At 45.5% G+C, this 18,707-nt stretch overlaps 1 protein-coding gene across 2 annotated transcripts in view; it reads right to left on the reverse strand.

The window, feature by feature from the left end:
• The window catches only part of SCP2 (sterol carrier protein 2), a 70,510-nt gene extending 56,339 nt beyond the window's left edge, over positions 1-14,171 (reverse strand). For both annotated transcript variants that reach the window (XM_074265909.1, XM_074265910.1), the window contains exons 1-3: positions 14,014-14,171; positions 6,454-6,511; positions 4,781-4,852 (exon numbers count right to left, since the gene is read on the reverse strand). In XM_074265909.1, the coding sequence (XP_074122010.1) occupies positions 4,781-4,852; positions 6,454-6,511; positions 14,014-14,085 (202 nt within the window). In that variant the 5' untranslated portion in view covers positions 14,086-14,171. The remainder of the gene's footprint in view (positions 1-4,780; positions 4,853-6,453; positions 6,512-14,013) is intronic.
• Between the last annotated feature and the right edge of the window lie 4,536 nt (positions 14,172-18,707).

Genomic DNA, 18,707 nt, shown 5'->3' on the forward strand with positions numbered 1-18,707 from the left:
AAACATTTCCATATTAGTCATGATGCATTTCATTTCTAATATGGTGGCTATTAATAGAAATAAGCCACACAAACAAAGGCTCTTAATGATTTGGAATTATGCTCAAACAGTTATCACACTGTGCATACCGTTTGATCCAGCAGTGCTACTACTGGGCCTGTATCCTGAAGAGATCATAAAGGAGGGAAAGGGACCCACGTGTGCAAAAATGTTTGTGGCGGCCCTTTATGTAGTGGCCAGAAACTGGAAACTGAGTGGATGCCCGTCAGCTGGGAATGGCTGAATAAATTGTGGTATATGAAGGTTATGGAATATTATTGCTCTGTAAGAAATGACCAGCAGGATGAATACAGAGAGGCCTGGAGAGACTTAAATCAACTGATGCTGAGTGAAACGAGCAGGACCAGGGGATCGTTGTACATACTTCAACAACAATGCTATATGATAATACATTCTGATGGATGAGGCCATTTTCAACAATGAGATGAACCAATTCAGTTCCAATAAAACAATAACAAACTGAACCAGCTACACTCTGCGAAAGAACTCTGGGAGATGACTATGAACCACTACATAGAATTCCCAATCCCTCTTCCTTTGTCCGCCTGCATTTTGGATTTCCTTCACAGGCTAATTGTACACTATTTCAAAGTCCGATTCTTTCTGTACAGCAAAATAACTGTTGGGACATGTATACATATATTGTATTTAACATATACTTTAACATGTTGAACATGTATTGGTCAACCTGCCATCTAGGGTGGGGGGAAGGAGGGGAAAAGTTGGACTAAAAGGTTTGGCAATTGTCAATGCTGAAAAATTACCCATGCATGTATCTGGTAAATAAGAAGCTATAATGAAAAAACAAACAAACAAAGGCTCTTTGGGAGCCTCAATAATTTTCAAAAGTCCTAAAACCAAAAAGCTTGAGAAGCACGAGGCACACAAATCACTAATAAGATTAGTACATATCAAGTGCCAGGAGAGATGAAATGAAATAACTCAGGGTGGGGTGGGTGGACTGGAGGTGGGAGAGAAATCAAACACGGCAGATCTCAGTGAAGGAGGCAACTCCGCAAGGGGCTTTGAAGACAGGGAAAGTTGCCTTTATCTGGCAAAATGAAGGAGCAAACACACCAGCAACAGCTAGACAACCCAAACACACTACATCTGCAGCATCTACTTTATAGAAACTGTTCTCAGCAGACAGAATGCTACTGCATTGTTTTTAGTTAAAAAAAAAATCGACTTAACTTATAAATATTCAGCTTTGAACAAGATGTTTCCTACACATAGAATAAGAGCATTCCGTTCGATAAAAGAGAGATCTGTTTCTTAATACTAAGCAAGTCATAAACAGACTCATATCCATAAAAAAGAGCTACAAATCAAACTTTAAGCAATACAATTATAGACTGAATGCACAGATTTTTTTTTATCTTGTATTTATTTAAACTCTACAAAGTACTGTTCAAGATACAAGATATAACTCAGGAAATTATCCCTGTAACTCCCTGTTACCATCTGGGCCATGAACTGGAAAACCATTAAATACTTTTTAGTGCAAAAAAGAAAAGAAAAAAGAAAAGAGATAATTTATAGATAACTGACTCATTCATAGAGAATCCATCTTTTACTTAGATTCTTTAAGTAAGATTCTTCACGACATGAACAAAGACCTTCGGTAAGTACACGTGGCCTAATTTATGCCCTTCCTGTTCCTAAGTATATGAGGCTCACTCTGTTCTCATTTATCAAAGAAGCTGATCCAATCTTAACCTCTGGGTTGGAAATGTCTTGTTTATTCAAACAAGTTTTTCTGGTCTTCTTTAACCTCAGTCTCTTCCCTCTAAGCTCACATTCATTTTAGCATAGACCTAATTTGTATCTAGTAGTTTATCTAGCAAACTGTAGGTTCCATGAGGGCAGGGATGGTGTGCCTTTCTTGTATCCCCAGAGCTTAAGCAACAGATCCTGGCACAAAATGGTGTTTAATAAATGTTTGCTGATGACGCTACACCTTTCAGTCAAACGTGATCACAAGGCTGTAATCTACCCCAGAAAATTATCTGGAAAGCACATATACCCCCTTCTCATCTATACAAGTGTTCCCTCCATATATGAAGAGACCATTCTCAGCAGCACATGGGTCAGTAAATCTGTCTAACAGCCTTTTTGGATAATGATACTCATTTTGTAGTTGTTGTCTTTCTCTTTTTGAGAGAGTTTGAACCCTCAGTGTTTTCAAAATTACATTATTCTTAAGACAGATTTCTCCTAAATCTATTTGGTCAAGTCCAACTGTTCTTTCCAAATTAAATTCACATACTTTTCTACTTCTTTGTATGATAAATGGCATCCTGAGCCATTGGTTCTATCATCCATGAGTGAAATAGGCTGCTACAGATACACCATTTAGCCTCTATTTGCTGTTCTTACAACTCCATTTCTACCCCCATGAGGAGACTCTCAGGTCTCCCATCATCCTCGCTCCAGACTCACGTTCCCATTCCATACTGTAGGTGGTATTAGAAGATAACAGAGAAAAGGATGGGTTTTGTATAAGGTAAATTAGCCACGTGATCCTCCTGCAGAAGGTTCTCCAGACAAGCTTTTTGCTCTAAAACAAATTCACCAGCCTGAGAGCAATTCCGTATCACTGATGTAAGGCTAGGCCAGAGAACTCATCGGCCAGTGGCCAACTTGCTGGTGATGAGATTTCTTCACACTTAGTTTAAGCTCAGATATCAATCAATCAACAAGCACTTATGATATACCTACTGTAAGCCAGGCACTACCAGGGATATAAGGATAAAAATTCAACACCCCACTCCTCAAGAGCTTACACTGCACTCAAGGAAACAACAGATTGACCAAATACACACAAGGGAGCTCCCTTTGGGAGCTGAGGGGATTAAAAAGGGCTCTGGGAGGAAGATGGGAGTTCGACTGGAAGGAATGCATTCTGGGCATGGGGGGTGGACAGGGCCAAGGGCAGGAGAGGAAAAAAAGATACCAAAGGCTTCTAAGCCAGTTGGGCCCAGCCCCCAACCCAAACCAAGGGGTTGATTTTTGATCCCAGAGGCAAGAGCAGCCACTGACATTTACTGATTAGGAGAATGACAAGGCTTGGCATCTGGCACCAGCTTTGAACAGATACTTGCTGACTGAGCTGGAGGACAGAGCAGAAAGAAAGCCAATTAGCAGATATAGCAACAGTCCAGGACCAAAGTCCGCCAGCCCTGGAGAAGTTCACAAGGCTCTGAACTGAGCTGACAAGTAAGGGAGTCATTACGAGGGATCAGATGTGAGAGATGTTGGGAAGGCAGACACGAGCTGAGAGCGGACCGGGGCAGCTCAGGGTGAAGAAGGGTGCAGAGTGAAGAGTGCCAGCCAGGCTGGAACTATGGGACCTGGAAAGATGGAGACACTCTCAGCCACAGGAGGAAGGTTCACAGGCAGAAGGAGAAGAGAGCTGTTTTCTGGACATCCTGAACTGGCCACCAAGCACCACGATGCACAGAGCGCTGGGCCTGAAATCAGGTGCACTTATCTCCCTGAGTCCCAGCCTAGCTGTGAGACCCTGGGCAAGTCACTGAACCCTGCTTGCCTTCGTTTCCTCATTTGTAAAATGAACCTGAGAAGGAGATGGCAAATTATTCTGGTATCTTTGTCAAGAAAATCCCAAAAGGGGCCATGGAGAGTCAGACGCTACTGGAACAAGCCAACGACAACATGGAGCGTCCCTTTGGAACATCCAACAGGCATCTGGCGCTGCTGGAGCCCAGGTTATAGAGGGGGGTCCTCTGCACAGAGATGATGACCCCCGCCAGGGAAAAGCAGAGGATCCAGAAAAGAGCCTGGAGGAGCCAGCCAGGACACTGGGAGCACAGCCCTGAGGGTGAGACAGAGGCTGAGGAGGAGCCAGCCAGGAACAGTGCTGTCATAAAGGCCCATGGGAGCGAGCAGTCACAGGACGTGCTCCGGAGGAAGGAGATGGGGGAGGAGGAGGAAGGAGACTGGGGACTCACTGCTCTATGGACAGGGAGATCCTGGGGGGGAGGGGACACCGGTATCTAAAGTCACACTTCTGTGGCAGCGTGCTGGCGAGTCCCCAGAACTGCTATGAGATAATCACAACTATAACAGTAACTAGCATTGAGCGACTCTGTGACCCCATGGGGGGGGTTGATTTACAGCTCGGTTTACACCTAATATCACTGCCCCTAACTGGACAAGGCGACTGCGGTTCACAGGTGAGGAGACTGGCCCAGGCCCACCCAGGCCTGCAATGTCCTGTCGTCTCTAGAAATTGTGGATCGTTCTCGGGGAGGAGGTTTCTTTTCTGTATAATCTTTTCCTCTGTGAGCAGGTTTCTTGGGAGGCTTCTGGAGCCTTCCCCTCCAAAAGTGTGGGATTGCTGGACTTGGAATCCACGGGACGTCTCCTTGACCCAATTCAGAACTCTCTCCTTCCAACTGCCGTCCAAACTCAATCTCCCAGTCAGACGGCTCTCCAGGCTCAATGTTGCCTCTTTTTATCCTCCCAGAGAATGGGCTTGTGAGTACTCCCAGGCACTTGTGGGAACTCCTACAGCCAATGAATTTGCTTCTTTAAAGTATTCCTTCAAGGTGAAAACTCCCTTAAAGGTTTGAACTAAAGGTGTGAATTCTGAGCTAGAGAATTGTTTAGACAATCTGAGTTAGACCTTGTAATCCTAACACAGGCCCACCCATCCGGAGGGAGGGAGAGACCGAGCCCACCCCCAGCACTCACTCACCATACACGTAGCCGACACACGCCTGCTCCACGTCCGAATACGCGACCCGGGCATCAGCCAGAGCCTTGAGGCCTACCAAAACATAAATGGATTTTAAAGAAGAGACTTTTAGGCAAGTCAAGAATTACATTCTAGCATTTTCCCAAGTTTAAACAGCAAATACGCCCTCATGCAGTCTCTTGGGATCAAGCTTCCTACGTGTGTCTTCAGGAAATATAATAATTAAGGAATAGGGGGGCAGCTGGGTGGCGCAGTGGATAGAGCACCAGCCTTGAATTCAGGACGCCCGAGTTCAAATGTGCTCTCAGACACTTCCTAGCTGTGTGACCCTGGGCAAGTCACTTGACCCCAGCCTGGGGGGGGGGGGGGAGAAATAATACTAATTAAGGAATAGCTGAAGTCGGGGAGGGAGAACCCAGCAGCTGGCTGACCCCGGCATAGGTCAAAGCCCAGGAGCCTGAATCAGGCCCACAGTGGCCTACACCCTTTTTAGTGAGAAAGCATTTTAATCCCCAAAGTCTTTTTTTTCCTCCATTTTTGGAGGCAATTGAGATGTCTGAAGCCAGATCTGAACTCTGGTCCTCTTCACTCCGGAGCCAGTGCTCTACCCACTGCACCGCCTGGCTGCTCCTTCCCCACTGAGAACTTGAGGGAAGTGGGGGAAGGGAAGGAGAACAGTGCCGGCCACAGCCAGCCATGAGGGACAAGCAGCGAAGTCCCTCCATGAAGCAGGGCCTCCTCAAGAGACAGAGCGTGACAGAAGCGGCCACAACGGCCATCACCACCCTGGAGATCTCTCAGCAAGGCCCTGGGACCTGCAAGGAGAATGAGCCCCCAGAGACAGAGGAGGCCCAGCCCACCCACCCGAGCCAAGGCCTGCACATCCAGCCACACAGCACAGTTCAGGTGGGTTCTGAAAGCCTGGGGGCAGGAGGGCCCTGTCTGTACACCTCCCCTGCTGAGGGGCTGCCATACGTGCACGAGGATTCCCGACAGGCAATGAAACAGGCTGCCGGCCTCACTGGAAGCCCCTCCTGAAGTACACTGATTCTCTCCAAATTTGACTTCTTACTCTTCTTGTTAATCCTTCTTCCTTCTCAATTCCTGTTTCCTGATCTCTGGGCACCTTGATCACCCCTCCCGTCCCAGCTTTCCTGACTCCCCCTGAGGCTTTTTCAGTCCAGAGAGTCATTCTTTTGGGGTCTCTCCTGCCTGGGAACACACTGCCAGTCAGTCCACAACCGTAAGAAAGACCAAACACAGCTCCGAGATTCTTCTCTAGAACTTTTAAATGCTCCGTTTACCACACATAACACAGTTTCCCAGTCCCATCTGCAAAGTGAGAACATTCCCTTCACTAAACCAGGCAATTAGCACAGATTAAGGGACTTTTTCAATTCGATTCATGGGGCCACCCAACTGCAGATAACAGAGGTCACAGGGGGTCAAGTAATAACCCTTCTACTGATCGTTCAGCTACCGAAAATGTGGGAAGAGCAGCCGGAGCCCAGGTGAAATGATCTCTCCTGCTCCCGGGCAGTCCCGGGCAGGGGAAGCCTCAGCACCGATTCCTGGCAGTGCTGCCAGTCTAGCCCCCCACCCCCAGGGAAGTAGGACTGTCTGCATGAGAAATGAGGAGAACAGACAGGTCAGATTCTCCATGGGCTGGTTACCTGCTTCTTTGGCCAGGTCGGGGTAGTCCAGTGAATCCTGAAGCCCCGGCTTCTGAAACTAGACAAACAAGAGGAACCAATCAGTGCAAATACCATGTAGCCCACACGTGCTATGTAGATGCTAGAAATACACATCATAAAGAAATGAGGGTAGTTTTTCTTATTTTAGTAATGACTGGGGCCAGGGGAACAGACGTATGGGTAATTTATTCAAAGATGGCTCAGTTAAGGAGTTCAAAGGCCTTTGGTTGGTTGGTTGCTGTCCTGCCTTCTCAAAGAGGACCAAAGGGACATCACTCTGTTGAGTACAATGTGTCTGACTGTGGCCGATCAGACCAGTGTGAGCTCAGAACTCTCGGCCACAAATAACCCCTACGAACATCTGGGAGCTTCTCTGCCTTTGCACATCTCCTTCTGGGCTAACTCAGTTCTGCTGTGCTCCTAGAGCACGGCCCCTTCTCTGAGGAGGGCACGCCATGCTGGTGGCCCTGGGCCAGGGTCTGCCATGTTGTACAATGGATTCTAAAGTTCCCGAGAGAGACCTCGAGAGTGTCCTTGTATCACTTCTTTCCGACCATGCTGTGAGTGCACTGCAGGTCATGCTAAAGATCTTTGAACTTAGGGAGCTCAAAGGTCTTTTACAGCTAGCGATGATGGGGAGGGGACAAGAGGAGAGGAGAAAGTGGAGGGAAGGGGGAAGAGGAGACAGGGGCTTGGCGGCTGCAGGGGACACACAGCAAACACGCTTTCTCTGCTTGGAAACACAAGGCTCTGTACTAAACTGCTGGCCCCAAGTCCCACATGCCATCTGACGGCCCCGTGTTGTTGGATATGGGGTCTGTAACCACATGTTCACAAGCCTCGGCTGGTATGACCACACCTTGGTGCTGGGGGCGTGCTGGGGGAAGGGACAGACCCCGTGCTCCTGCTTACCAGGAGGACCAGCATGTGCTCCTATCCCCAAGCTCCCCTTCACTCCTCTCCATTATGACACGTCCTCCATTCCGCCTAATCCTACCTCCAAGGTGCTCCCCTCTATTCGTCCCCTCTTGGGACTGCTAGGTCTGAGCAACCACAAAGCACTTATTACTGCTTTGTCTCTCCCAGGCATCCTGCTAAACACCGGGGATTCCAATACTAGCCAAACGACGGGACCCACCCTCAACAAGCTTACATTCTAGTGAGGAAAACGACATGTCTGGGGAGCTAGAAAGAGCAAGCTTCCAAAATGTCCAGGAAGTACATTAGGGCCTATACTTCAGGGCCAGGTAAGGGGAATGGCCTGTGGAGGCAAGAGCCAGTTTCTGGCTGGAATATAGTGTTTAAAGGGAACAAGGTGACAGCCGTCTGAAAGAGTGAACTGGAATCAGATTGTGAAGGCTTTAAATTTCAAGCAGAAGAGCTTTTATTGGATGGAAGGACCCTCTGAAGTTGACTTGAACAAGTCAAACTTATACAGGAAAAGAAATAGGGGAAGGAGAGGAGGAAGAGTGAGGACATATTTTGCCCTCCAAACTTCCAAACTAGAAGCATTCATTGTCACAGGAATGAACATAATTATATGGGGGACATAAAACTTGTCACAAACACACAGAATCCTCCTCACACAGATTCCCCTGGCAAAAACACCTTCCCTTATGGCCATCACCTGGGGTGAGAACAATAATCAGTTATTAATATGAGAGAGGGCTCCAGGGCTTTTCCCTTTTCTATTTCTTCATTCTGGAGCAGAACCCCATCCAACTGGGACGGCTTATTCTGATTAAGACAATCTAATCTAGGTCCCAATTTCTTAAACTGTGACTTAAGACTCCATATGGAATCTCATAACTGAATGTGGGGATCATGAAATACGATGTCAGTAAATGTCTGATTCGTATAGCTTTTTTATATACCTATATACTCAGGGTCCCATAAAAATTTATTGGTGAAAAGGGGTTACTAGTGGAAAATGTTTAAGAAGTCCTACTCTAGGTAATTCTGGCCCACTGTTCCACTGAGGTAGGACCCAAGTGGAAAAGAGATTCTTTTGTATAGATTACTAGAGGTCAAATGATCTGGGTAGAAATAAGTGTTTCTAGAGTGTTGAATGATCAGTCACACCCCCTCCAGCCCCTCATTACAAAAAAGGCCTACCTTTCAATATAATATTTACTTTCTCATTAATCGTTAGTTAAAGTTAATGTCAGCCCGTGGGGAAAACACACTCTCCAAGGATATTTAAGCACTGGATGATTCCTCTTCAGTTCCCATTTTCTCATTAATTATTATCCAGTTAGAGTTGATGTCAGTCTGTTGGGAACACCCATTCTTCCAAGATTATTTAAGCACTGGATGATTCCTCTTTAGTTCCCAAGAGAACCACTGGCTTCAATTTATTATTTGCTCGCCATAATTAATAAAATGATTATCAATTACCCAGAAGCTCTGTCTCTCAGGCTTTCTATTCATTTTATGGGAAAAAGTCTAGGTCTAGGAATTTTAATGAAATATTACTATATTAAAAGGAATGGTTTCAAGGAAGTCTTGAAGGACCACTTCATATAAGATCCTTCATACAAGGACCACTTGGGTGAAATGATGTGGAGGGAGGTATGAAGACCCAGGAAAACAATTTATATAGTAACACGGCATTAAACACAAACTGCTTTAAAGCCTGAAGAACGCTGATCAATGTAATGACCAGTCATGATTCTGGATGGCAGATGAAGCCTGCCGTTCACTTCCTGAGAGTGGGAATGGACTCAGGACCCACGATGAGGGAGGCTGGCTCAGCATGGCTAGTGGGGCGATCCCTTTTGCTTGATTATAACTAAGAGTTACAAAGGTTGTTTTGGGGGGAAGGGGAGGAGGAATTCGGACAGAGAGAGGAGCTACAGAGAGGGATGCCTCCAAAAGAAAGAAAAAGCAAGAAAAGAGGGTCATGGCACCATGTTTCTGAAATGCCCAGAAGAGAAAAGAAGGCGAAATAGATGACAGCCAACTAAGAATGAGACTTATCACAAAACAATCAAAAGTGAATGTCACAAAATTATAAAGAATAAATATGGTCCAAAAAAGGGATTTAGAAAAACATTCTAAATCCACAATTTTGTAAAGGTAGAAGATACATGGATATAGATAGAACATCAAGTATATTTTCAAGTCTTTTTGATGTATTGATTGGTTCTTCCTTTCTTTCTCTTTTTTAAAAAAATATTATTTACTATATGAGATAACTCTCGGTAATGGGGGAAAGAATACTGGGAGAAATTCTGTCATCATTAAAACAACTACAAGTTACTATTTTAAAAGTTATTTAAAAAGAAAAACTATTGTCCACACTGGAGAGGTGCGCTTTCATGTACAAATTCCCATTTCCTATTCCATTAAGTGCCCATTTTTTAATTGTAAAATTCAGAATTTTTTATGCTGGAAAAATAAACAAGAACTTGCATAGGTGAGGGAGAGGTTAGAGAGAAATCTCTCCTCAAAAAAAAAAAAAAAAAAAAAAAAAAAAAAAAAGGCAACAAGTGTCTGTGACAGAGAAACCTTCAGAGTGGAAAGCCAGCCCAGGTAGTTACTGCCACAGGCTTCTCGGGAAAGACTCTGCACCTGCCAGGGGAGGCAGAAATCTCATTAATCTGTTTGTCTTTATAACAGATTAAAGCTTATTTACAGCAGGCAGCTATTTGACAGAACAAAATCAGAGTTGAAAGAAATCTCAAGAAATCATTTAGTTCACTTGCAACTATTTTACAAAAGGAAAAACAGAAACCCAGGCCAAGTGGAGTGATTGGCCAAGGGAGAGGCGACATCTCCTGTCTCCTACTGATTCCTGAAGGGAGTACAAGAAGACGTGAAAGATGTTCAAGTTGCTTTTTGTCCTTCTTTAAGAGCATCATGACATGGGGGAGGGGAAGCCAGGACATGCAAGTGAGGAGGACTAAAGTGAAGGAGGCTGGGCGAGGTCACCAGCCTCCCTTTCCCCTCCAGAGCCCACTGATCCAGTGATCAGATGTAGGTCAGGATGGCTGGAGATGGCCCCAAAGCTGTGAGAGACCTGGGCCTTTGTAAGCTGAGGTCTCAGTCAGTCTGACTGAGCCGCCCATTCCATGATTAAGGTTAAGAGGGTTATGGGAATGAAGGGATGAAGAGTCAAATAAGAAGGACCAAAAGAATACACAAAGACTATGTTGGTCTAAGTTGAAAAGTCATCAAAAGGTCACTAAAGACCAAAACTGGTCCCAAAAGATGGATGACAAAAGAGACCTCCTTCCTCAAATGGAGAAAACAGAACTCCTATGGCGGAATGCTGTGTATGGTTTAAAATAGATTCACAATGTTGAGTATTTTCTTTGTTATAAGCAGTGCTTCAAAAAAAAAATTCAGGACCTGGCCAATGGGAGCTCCACCTCAGGTGGAAATGCTGGGCAACTTGCCTCCAGAGATGGGCCTCTGCTCCCCCAGCTGGAGCATGGTGGACATTCTCAGGCTTACTCTAGCCTTCCATCCCCATGGTAGAGATGGATTCTTGACTGGCTGTTGAGTGAGGCCTGATGTACACTGAAAAGGCGCTAATCAGCCAAAGCCAGTCTCCACATACTGCTTTCCTGCCTGGCTGTGTTCAGCAAGAACAGCCTCCCTAGCAGACCATAGCAGAGACATGAGTCCATGGCCCTGCCTCTGTTTCTCTCCAGTTGTCTGTACTTGTTGCTGTTAAGCACAATATTAGAGATAACTACAACTTTGGGAGTGTCCAGAGGTTCCAACATCAAAGCCTAAGAAACCCAAGTGCTAGAATTCCTGCCAGGACATGGAGTCCTAGTAAGGGGACAGTCCACACAGAGATGTTTGATCCAGCCCAAAGGAGCAGATTCAGACTCATATCTGGACACATTTGGAAATGAATTTGATAGGGTAAATATTTTCTAGAAAAAGTTAAAATTATGAGCCCCCTTTTCTAGGGTTTGAGGTAATACTCAACATAAAAAAAGAAAAAACAGGTTACCAAGACTTTCCACTCCCATTACTCCCTCCTCATCTATGGGGTCTCACTGTCCTACCACCCATCTCTTTCCCTTTAACAAATTTTAAAACAGAAATATTACACCTCCAGGTCCTCTGTTTTTCTTATTTAAGCTGCTCAATACCATCAGAAGACATGAAAGTGTTAAAGAGAAATGTGTTTCTCCCCCCTCACTGGAGTGTTATCACTATATCATCTGGTAGCTCCTTCTAAGGGCCCAAATAAAGTTCCCTTTCTAGATTTCTCTCTGTGTTCTAGATTTTCTCCTGTGTTTGTTTCAAAATTCCTACTTAGCTCTGGTTTTTTCATAAGAAATACTTGAGAGTCCTTTGTTTCACTAAGTAGCTTTTTTTTTTTTTTTTTAATCTTGTAGAATGATGCTCAGTTTTTCAAGATGTTATCCTTAGTTGTAAATCACATCTTTGGCCTTTTTGAAATACTGAAATATGTTTATGTATTCCAAAGTCTATTAGCCCAGGCAACCGCAAAAAAAAAAAAAGTCTTACAATGGATACCTTGGAATACAGTGGAATTCAGAGAAAAGAGAGATCAGATAATTATAGGGGTCATGAATCAGAGAATAGGGGTCTAGAATAGACAGAAAGAGAGGATAGATAATAAAAGAGAAAAATCCTTTTTGAAAAGAGACACACAAAATGAAATCCCAATTGCCTCAGCAAAAGAAAACAAAAAAAAAAAAAAGGGAGGAGGGGGTGAGGAGAATTATGTAACCAAGTAAAAGTAGGAGGAAAAAGAGGAACTAATAAGCAAAACTCCAAAGGGAAAGAAAAAGATAACAAACAACAAGAGGGAATTGGGAGTGAAAGGCAAAAAGTCAATGGGAAAAAGGCTACCTTAAAAAAAAAAAAAGTAACTAAAGAAACATAATATGTTTACAGCAGAAGGGGAAAAAAATCAATACAAAGATCTATAAGCTAGAAATATAGGGCCAGACCTACTAAGATGAGACAAATAGTCTCTAAAAATCAGTCTCAAGTTCAAAGTGGATGACTGGGCGAGATGGTTTCTATCAAAGCTTTGCAGACTTTAATACTACTTGCCCAACTGGAAAAGAGCTTCAAGATAGAATAGCTTCTTTAAGACCACAAGACTAGTGATCATCCCTGTTCTGCATGGCCTTAGAAAGAATGAGAAACAGCAAAGAAACATTTGGGTTTGAAGGAAACTTCCTAAGAAGTGTTACAAGTGGCACAGGCTGCGTCAGGGGCCTTAGGGGCCTTCTTCAGTGGAGTCCTGCAAGCACGGCCTGGCCTGGACGGTCACTGGACTCCCTTTCAAGCTCTGAATCTGTGGACTTCATTCAGAAGGTTCAGGAATTGAAGGATGTTTATGCAATAGTGAAACCCCCTGAAGAAGCCACCTGAAGGAGAACACACAAAGTTTGGGCCCTGAGAGGCTGCTGACTGCAAGTTGGAAGGACCCAGCCTGAATGTTGGCCCAGGCCCCAAAGCAGTTACAATGTAATTGGGAAACATCTAACAAAATATAATTGCAACAGGACCTGGTGGCCCCTCCTCTGGTGCATTTCCCACTGCCCTCGGGGAAGCCAGTCCTGGCTGTCAGACTCACAGGCTCCCAGGACATGTTCCTTATCCCAGGGGTCCACCTTCCTTCCCCAAAGGTTTGCAGTAGGGAGACTTGCATTTGTTTAAACTCCAGCCCTGTCACTTGGATAATAGCCAGCGTCCAGAAGCTGGACAGCTTGAACTCCACTCTAGCTTGTCTGGCCCCTGGTTGTTATTTTCACTTTCTTCTTTTCTCACAAAGGAAGCCTGGCCCTGTAACTTACAATGGATGTGGTCACCGGCCTGTCATTTCTCCATCTTTGTCTGTTTCCTCAGCTATTAGATGCTTCCAGTGTCCTCCCTAGTTCTATATCCTAGATATGGATACAGACAGATGCAGATATTGACAGACAGATATCCTATCTATAACACTAAATCCTAACCCTTAACAAGCGTCTTTTGAGCGCCAACCCGACTCGGGTGGATCTGAAGCTCCTCAGGGAAGGCTTTTTGTCCTGGGCATACACTAAGTGCTCAATCAATGCTTGCCCTAGACCTCCCCCATTCATCCAACATTTCCAATTCTTGGCCAACACTGGTTAACTATATGCACATGGCAGGCGTCCCTTTTCAGTTCTGACTCTGCCTCTTGCAGACCCTCACCGTCTCACTCTGGACTGATCATGGTGGGCTGGGGGGCCTCCCCCCTCGGGTCTCCCTCCCTGCAATCCATCCCCCATTCAGCCGTGGTGTCTGACCCTGTCAGCTCCGCCCCCCAGGAAACACACCGCGTCCTGTCCTCGGCATTCGAGGCCCCTTCCGGTCTGAGCCCCCTCCCAGGCAGACTTCTAGCAGCGTCCCGGGCCCGACAGTGCAGCGAGCTCGGAGCGCCCCCTCCCCGGCTTCCTGCCCCTGGTCCCCGCCTCTTCTCCTCCGCCCAGTCCGTGCAGGACGCGGCCGCTCTGGGTCTCCCCCCGCAGAGGGCAAGTTCCGCCAGGCTATGGCCGACCCCAGGCCGGTGTTTACCTTGGTCATCCCCACGCCCACCACGAACACGCGCCGGGAGCCGGCGCTCTGCATGCGGAGGGCGGCGGCCATGGCTGCAGGGCGCGGAAGGTCCGACCTGACCCACTGACAGACCGGACGGATAGACGGGAAAGGAGCTTAAGGGGTGCTCCTGAAGGGGGCGGGGCGGGGGCGGGGCGAGGCCTTAAGTCACCCGGAGGTGCCGGGCCCAGAATCCGGGGACACAAGCTCCCTCCCATCTCGCGCCCTGGGGACGGGGTGCGCGTGCGCGAGTCCGCTTCCGAGCCGCTCCACCCCACCTTCCAGGGCTTCTAGTGCGCGTGCGCGCTTCTTCCCTCTCCTGCGGGTCCCTGAATTAGGCTTGTTTATGGGTGCCGGTGCGCGTGCATTCAATCAGCCCACAAACGCTTATTAAGCGCTGGAATGTGCCAGGCCCGGGCCCAGTGCTTTGCACCTCTGCTCTTCTGGTGCCCAGCCTGCCGGGGTGGGGGGAGGGGGGTGTCGGGCAAAGGAGCGGAGACTCGAGGTCCGGCCCAACCACTGCGCCCCCGCCCCCGCTGCCGAGCCTGTCAGTCAGCCGGCGCAGGGTCCCACACCGTGTCACTCCCCGGGTCTCCCGCGGCGGAGAGGGCGAGTCGGGAGCTCGGACACTTGTTGACCCCCGGGGCATGTCCCGAACTGTCCAGTTATCAGCCGAGCCCAGGGGCCCGGACCGAGGGCGAGCGATGGGCCAGGCGGCCGAGGGCCTTTGTAATTCGGGCCTTCCCGGGTCTCCGTCCGGCCGAGACGACTCCCATCCGACGTGGGAGGCCGGGGAAAAATCAGGCACGAGACGGTCTCGTTTGTCACCCCCTCCCTTAGATAGCAACTAGTCCAAAACATGTTAAATAGAACACAAAGTTTTTCAAGGGTCAATGTTGAAAATTGCATATGTTTTGATAATAAAAAACTAAAAAAATTTTAAAAGATAAAAAGAAAAGATGATCAAGGCTGCCGGGAGCTCAAGAAGGATGGACTGAAAAAAGGCCATTGGATTTGGCGATGAAAAGACCACTGATAACTGTGCAGAGGGCAATTTCAGTTAAGTGATGAGCTCCAAAGTTAGATGTCAGAAGGGTGAGTTGGGCACGCCATGTGCCTCTGGACAAACCTGGCTAGATCTCAACAAGTGGAAAGGTCATTCTAGTCACAGGGCATAAGCCCAAGGCACACAAGCATAAGTGGGCACTTGCCACTCTGGCTTGGCCAGCATCTTAGCTAATAATAAGATACAAAGATAAAGCCTGCCCTCTGGCAGCGACAACCTCCATTTCTGTAACACTTGGTTTGAAGCACCTTCTTCACAACAATCTCCGTAGCTAGGAGGTCAAGCCGGAGTGTCCCCAGTTGACGAATGAGCCCAAACTATCCGTTTATCTAGATTTTGTGAAGCCTCTAATAAAGTATCTGATATTATTGTTCTGGGGGAAATAGAGGTATGTGTATTAGACAATCATGTAATTAGACGGATTTGGGATTGGTTAAGTGGCCAGACTCAAAATAGTGTTATTAATGGTTTAATGACAGCTTGGTGGGAGGTCTCTACTGAAGAACCTTGAGATCTCTATTTTGCCCTGAGCTTTTTAACTTTTTAATCAATAATAATCAGTATTTATGTAATACTTTAAAGTTGACAAAATGCTTTCCCTATTTATCTCTTTGAGCCTCCAAACAATCTGGGAAGCTAAGACCTATCATCCTATTAAATATAGGAAAACTGAGGCTAGAAGAGATTAAGTGACTTTCCCAGACTCCCACAGTTAACAAATAGAGGAGAAAGATTTGGATTCAGGTCTTCCTAATTCCAGGCCTAAGACTCTAACCATTATGCCTGAAAGCTGCTCCAGCAGTTTTTATCAATGACTTAGATCAATGATCTCCATGTTTTTCAAATAAGCCCTGCAGAAAAACTTTTTGATCACCCCACCAAATGTATATATTTACTTATTTAGAAATGTATACAAACTGTAGTTTTTCTTGTTGTCCTTTGTTTTCTTTCTAAAAAATAACATCTGTTTGTTTTCCAAATATACACAAAGATAATTTTAACATTCACCCATTTTTCCCTTTTTTAATCCTCTTTTTATTAAAGCTTTTATTTTTCAAAACATATGCATAGATAATTTTTCAACATTAACCCGTGCAAAATGTTGTGTTCCAATTTTTCCCTTCCTGCTCCCTATCCCCTCCCCTAGATGGCAAGTAATCCAATATATGTTAAACATGGTAAAAAATATATGTGTTAGATCCAACATAGGCATATATATTTATACAATTATCGTGCTGCACAAGAAAAATCAGATCAAAAAGAAAAAAATGAGAAAGAAAATAAAATGCAAGCAAAAACAGCAAAAGAAGTGAAAATGACGGGTTGTGATCCAATCACATCCATCAGAATTGATCATCATGTAGTATTGTTGTTGAAGTGTATAATGATCTACTGGTCCTGCTCACTTCACTCAGCATCAGTTCCTGTCAGTCTCTCCAAGATTCTCTGAAATCATCCTGCTGATTGTTTCTTATAGAACAATAATATTCCATATACAATTCTAATAATATTCATATACCATAATTTATTCAGCCATTCCCCAACTGATGGGCCACTCAGTTTCCAGTGTTTTGACACTACACAAAGGCTGCCATGAACATTTTTGCACATAGAGGTCCCTTTCACTCCTTTCACTCTTTTAAGATTTCTTTGGGATATAACCCCAATAAGACACTGTTGGGTCAAAGGGCGTGCACAGTTTGATAGTCCTTTGGGCATAGTTCCATATTGCTCTCAAGAATGGTTGAATCAGTTCACAACTTCCCCAACAATGCATCAGTGTCCCAGTTTTCCCTGCTTCTCCTCCAACATTCGTCATTATCTTTTCCTGTCATCTTAGCCAATCTGACAGGTGTGTAGTGGTACCTCAGAGTTGTCTTAATTTGCATTTCTCTGATCAATAATGATTTAGAGCACCTCTTCACATGACTAGAAATGGTTTTAATTTCTCTATCTGAAAATTGTTCATATCCTTTGATTGTCCTTTGTTTTCAAAGAGGACCAATGATATCCAAGCACTGCTTTGACTGGGACAGAACTGGATTTAAGTGGGGCAGTTATGCAAAGTCAGCCTAACTCCTCTTCCTCAATCATGAAAGTCCAGTGGCAAGAGGCTTGGCTATAGCCCAGAATGCAGTGGATGTCGTTAACCTTCCATGTCTTACCAAGCTCTGCCAATAAGCTGCTCTGCATTATAAAACTCTACAAAAATAAAAATTTTAACAAGATGAAATAGGCTCAATGCTCAAGTCAATGGGGAGCCCGTGGAGTTTATCAAGGAGAGTGATAGGATCAGACTTGTACTTTAGGAAGATCCCATAGGCAGCTGTGTGGAGACAGAAGCAAGGCTGGGAGATCAGTGAGGAGGCTTGCAGTGTCCAGGAGAGCACGTTACACAGATGAGTCAGGGGGGCCTGAACAGTAGTAAAAGGGGCCCAGAAAGGTCGACGAGGTAGAAATGGCAAGATTGGATTGAGAGGTGAGGAAGAATGAGGCATTTAGGCTGACATACGGGTGTGAGTCTGGGGGACTGGGCAGCTGATGGCACTCCTGACAGTAAAAGGGGAAGGTTGGTGGGGGGAAAAAAGGCAATTTGTGATATGTGGCAACCCTACTCATCCCATGGAGGCAGGGCTCCTGAGAACGTGGAGTCTGCCCTTCAAGGGATTCCTGCCAAGGCCCTAAGGTGAGTCCTTGAGGGCAAGGAGGTGGCCATGCTGAGGGCAGAGCAGGGATTTTCCCAAGGTCACCTGCACTGTTCAAATGTCCAAACAGAGCTAGACCCAAAATCCAGGAAAAAAGCGATCAATAGACATGGGCCTTCAAAGTGGGTAGCTGATATAAAGCAAGTTTAATAGAGAACAATAACCTCCCTGAAACTTCCAAGTAAAAGTCAGATTTTTAATTTATTTTATTAATATTAATAATAGCTAATACCCCCATGGCGCTTTTAAAATTATGAGGGATTTTTACAAACATCATCTCATTTTATTCTCACAACTACCCTAAAAGGTAGATGCTCCATTTAACAGTTGGAGAAATGGGATCAGCCAGAGATTAAATGAATTGTTCAGGATCATACAACCAGTCAGTGTCTGAGGCTGGATTTGAACTCAGATTTTCCTGGCTCCAGGCCCAGAGGCACCATTTAGTTAAAGTGTCGTAGGGTTGTCATAGTTCTTAAAAGTACACATTTCACTAAAGCTTTGGTTATGGATCTGCCCGTCCAGGACCCGAAATAAGCTAAAGTAGCTGGAAATTCTTTTTTTTTTTTTTTTAATTCATTTTTAAAATTCTATTAAAAGTGTAGGCAGGATCCTGGGATCTCAGCCCTTTCCTTAAGGAAAGGAATAATGGTCTTTTGTAACAGCGCATTGGGGGAAGGGAAGTGAACTCCCCACTTTTTGCCAGTTGTTGCTTTCTCAGAACCTTCTCCACAATCCCAAGATCAAAGCCTGTGGCTTCCTGACAGCCTCCATAACTTTATAGCTGTGGTTTTGATTTCCTGTGATAAAATAAGGTGACTTTCAAGTCAGGTCCTGGACTAGGGTTTAGTAAGTGTCCACCTACTGGAGGGCAGGTGCTCTGCTAAATCCTGGGGAAGTAA

This window comes from Sminthopsis crassicaudata, chromosome 4 (genome assembly GCF_048593235.1).
Source record: "Sminthopsis crassicaudata isolate SCR6 chromosome 4, ASM4859323v1, whole genome shotgun sequence".
Lineage (NCBI taxonomy): Eukaryota > Metazoa > Chordata > Mammalia > Dasyuromorphia > Dasyuridae > Sminthopsis > Sminthopsis crassicaudata.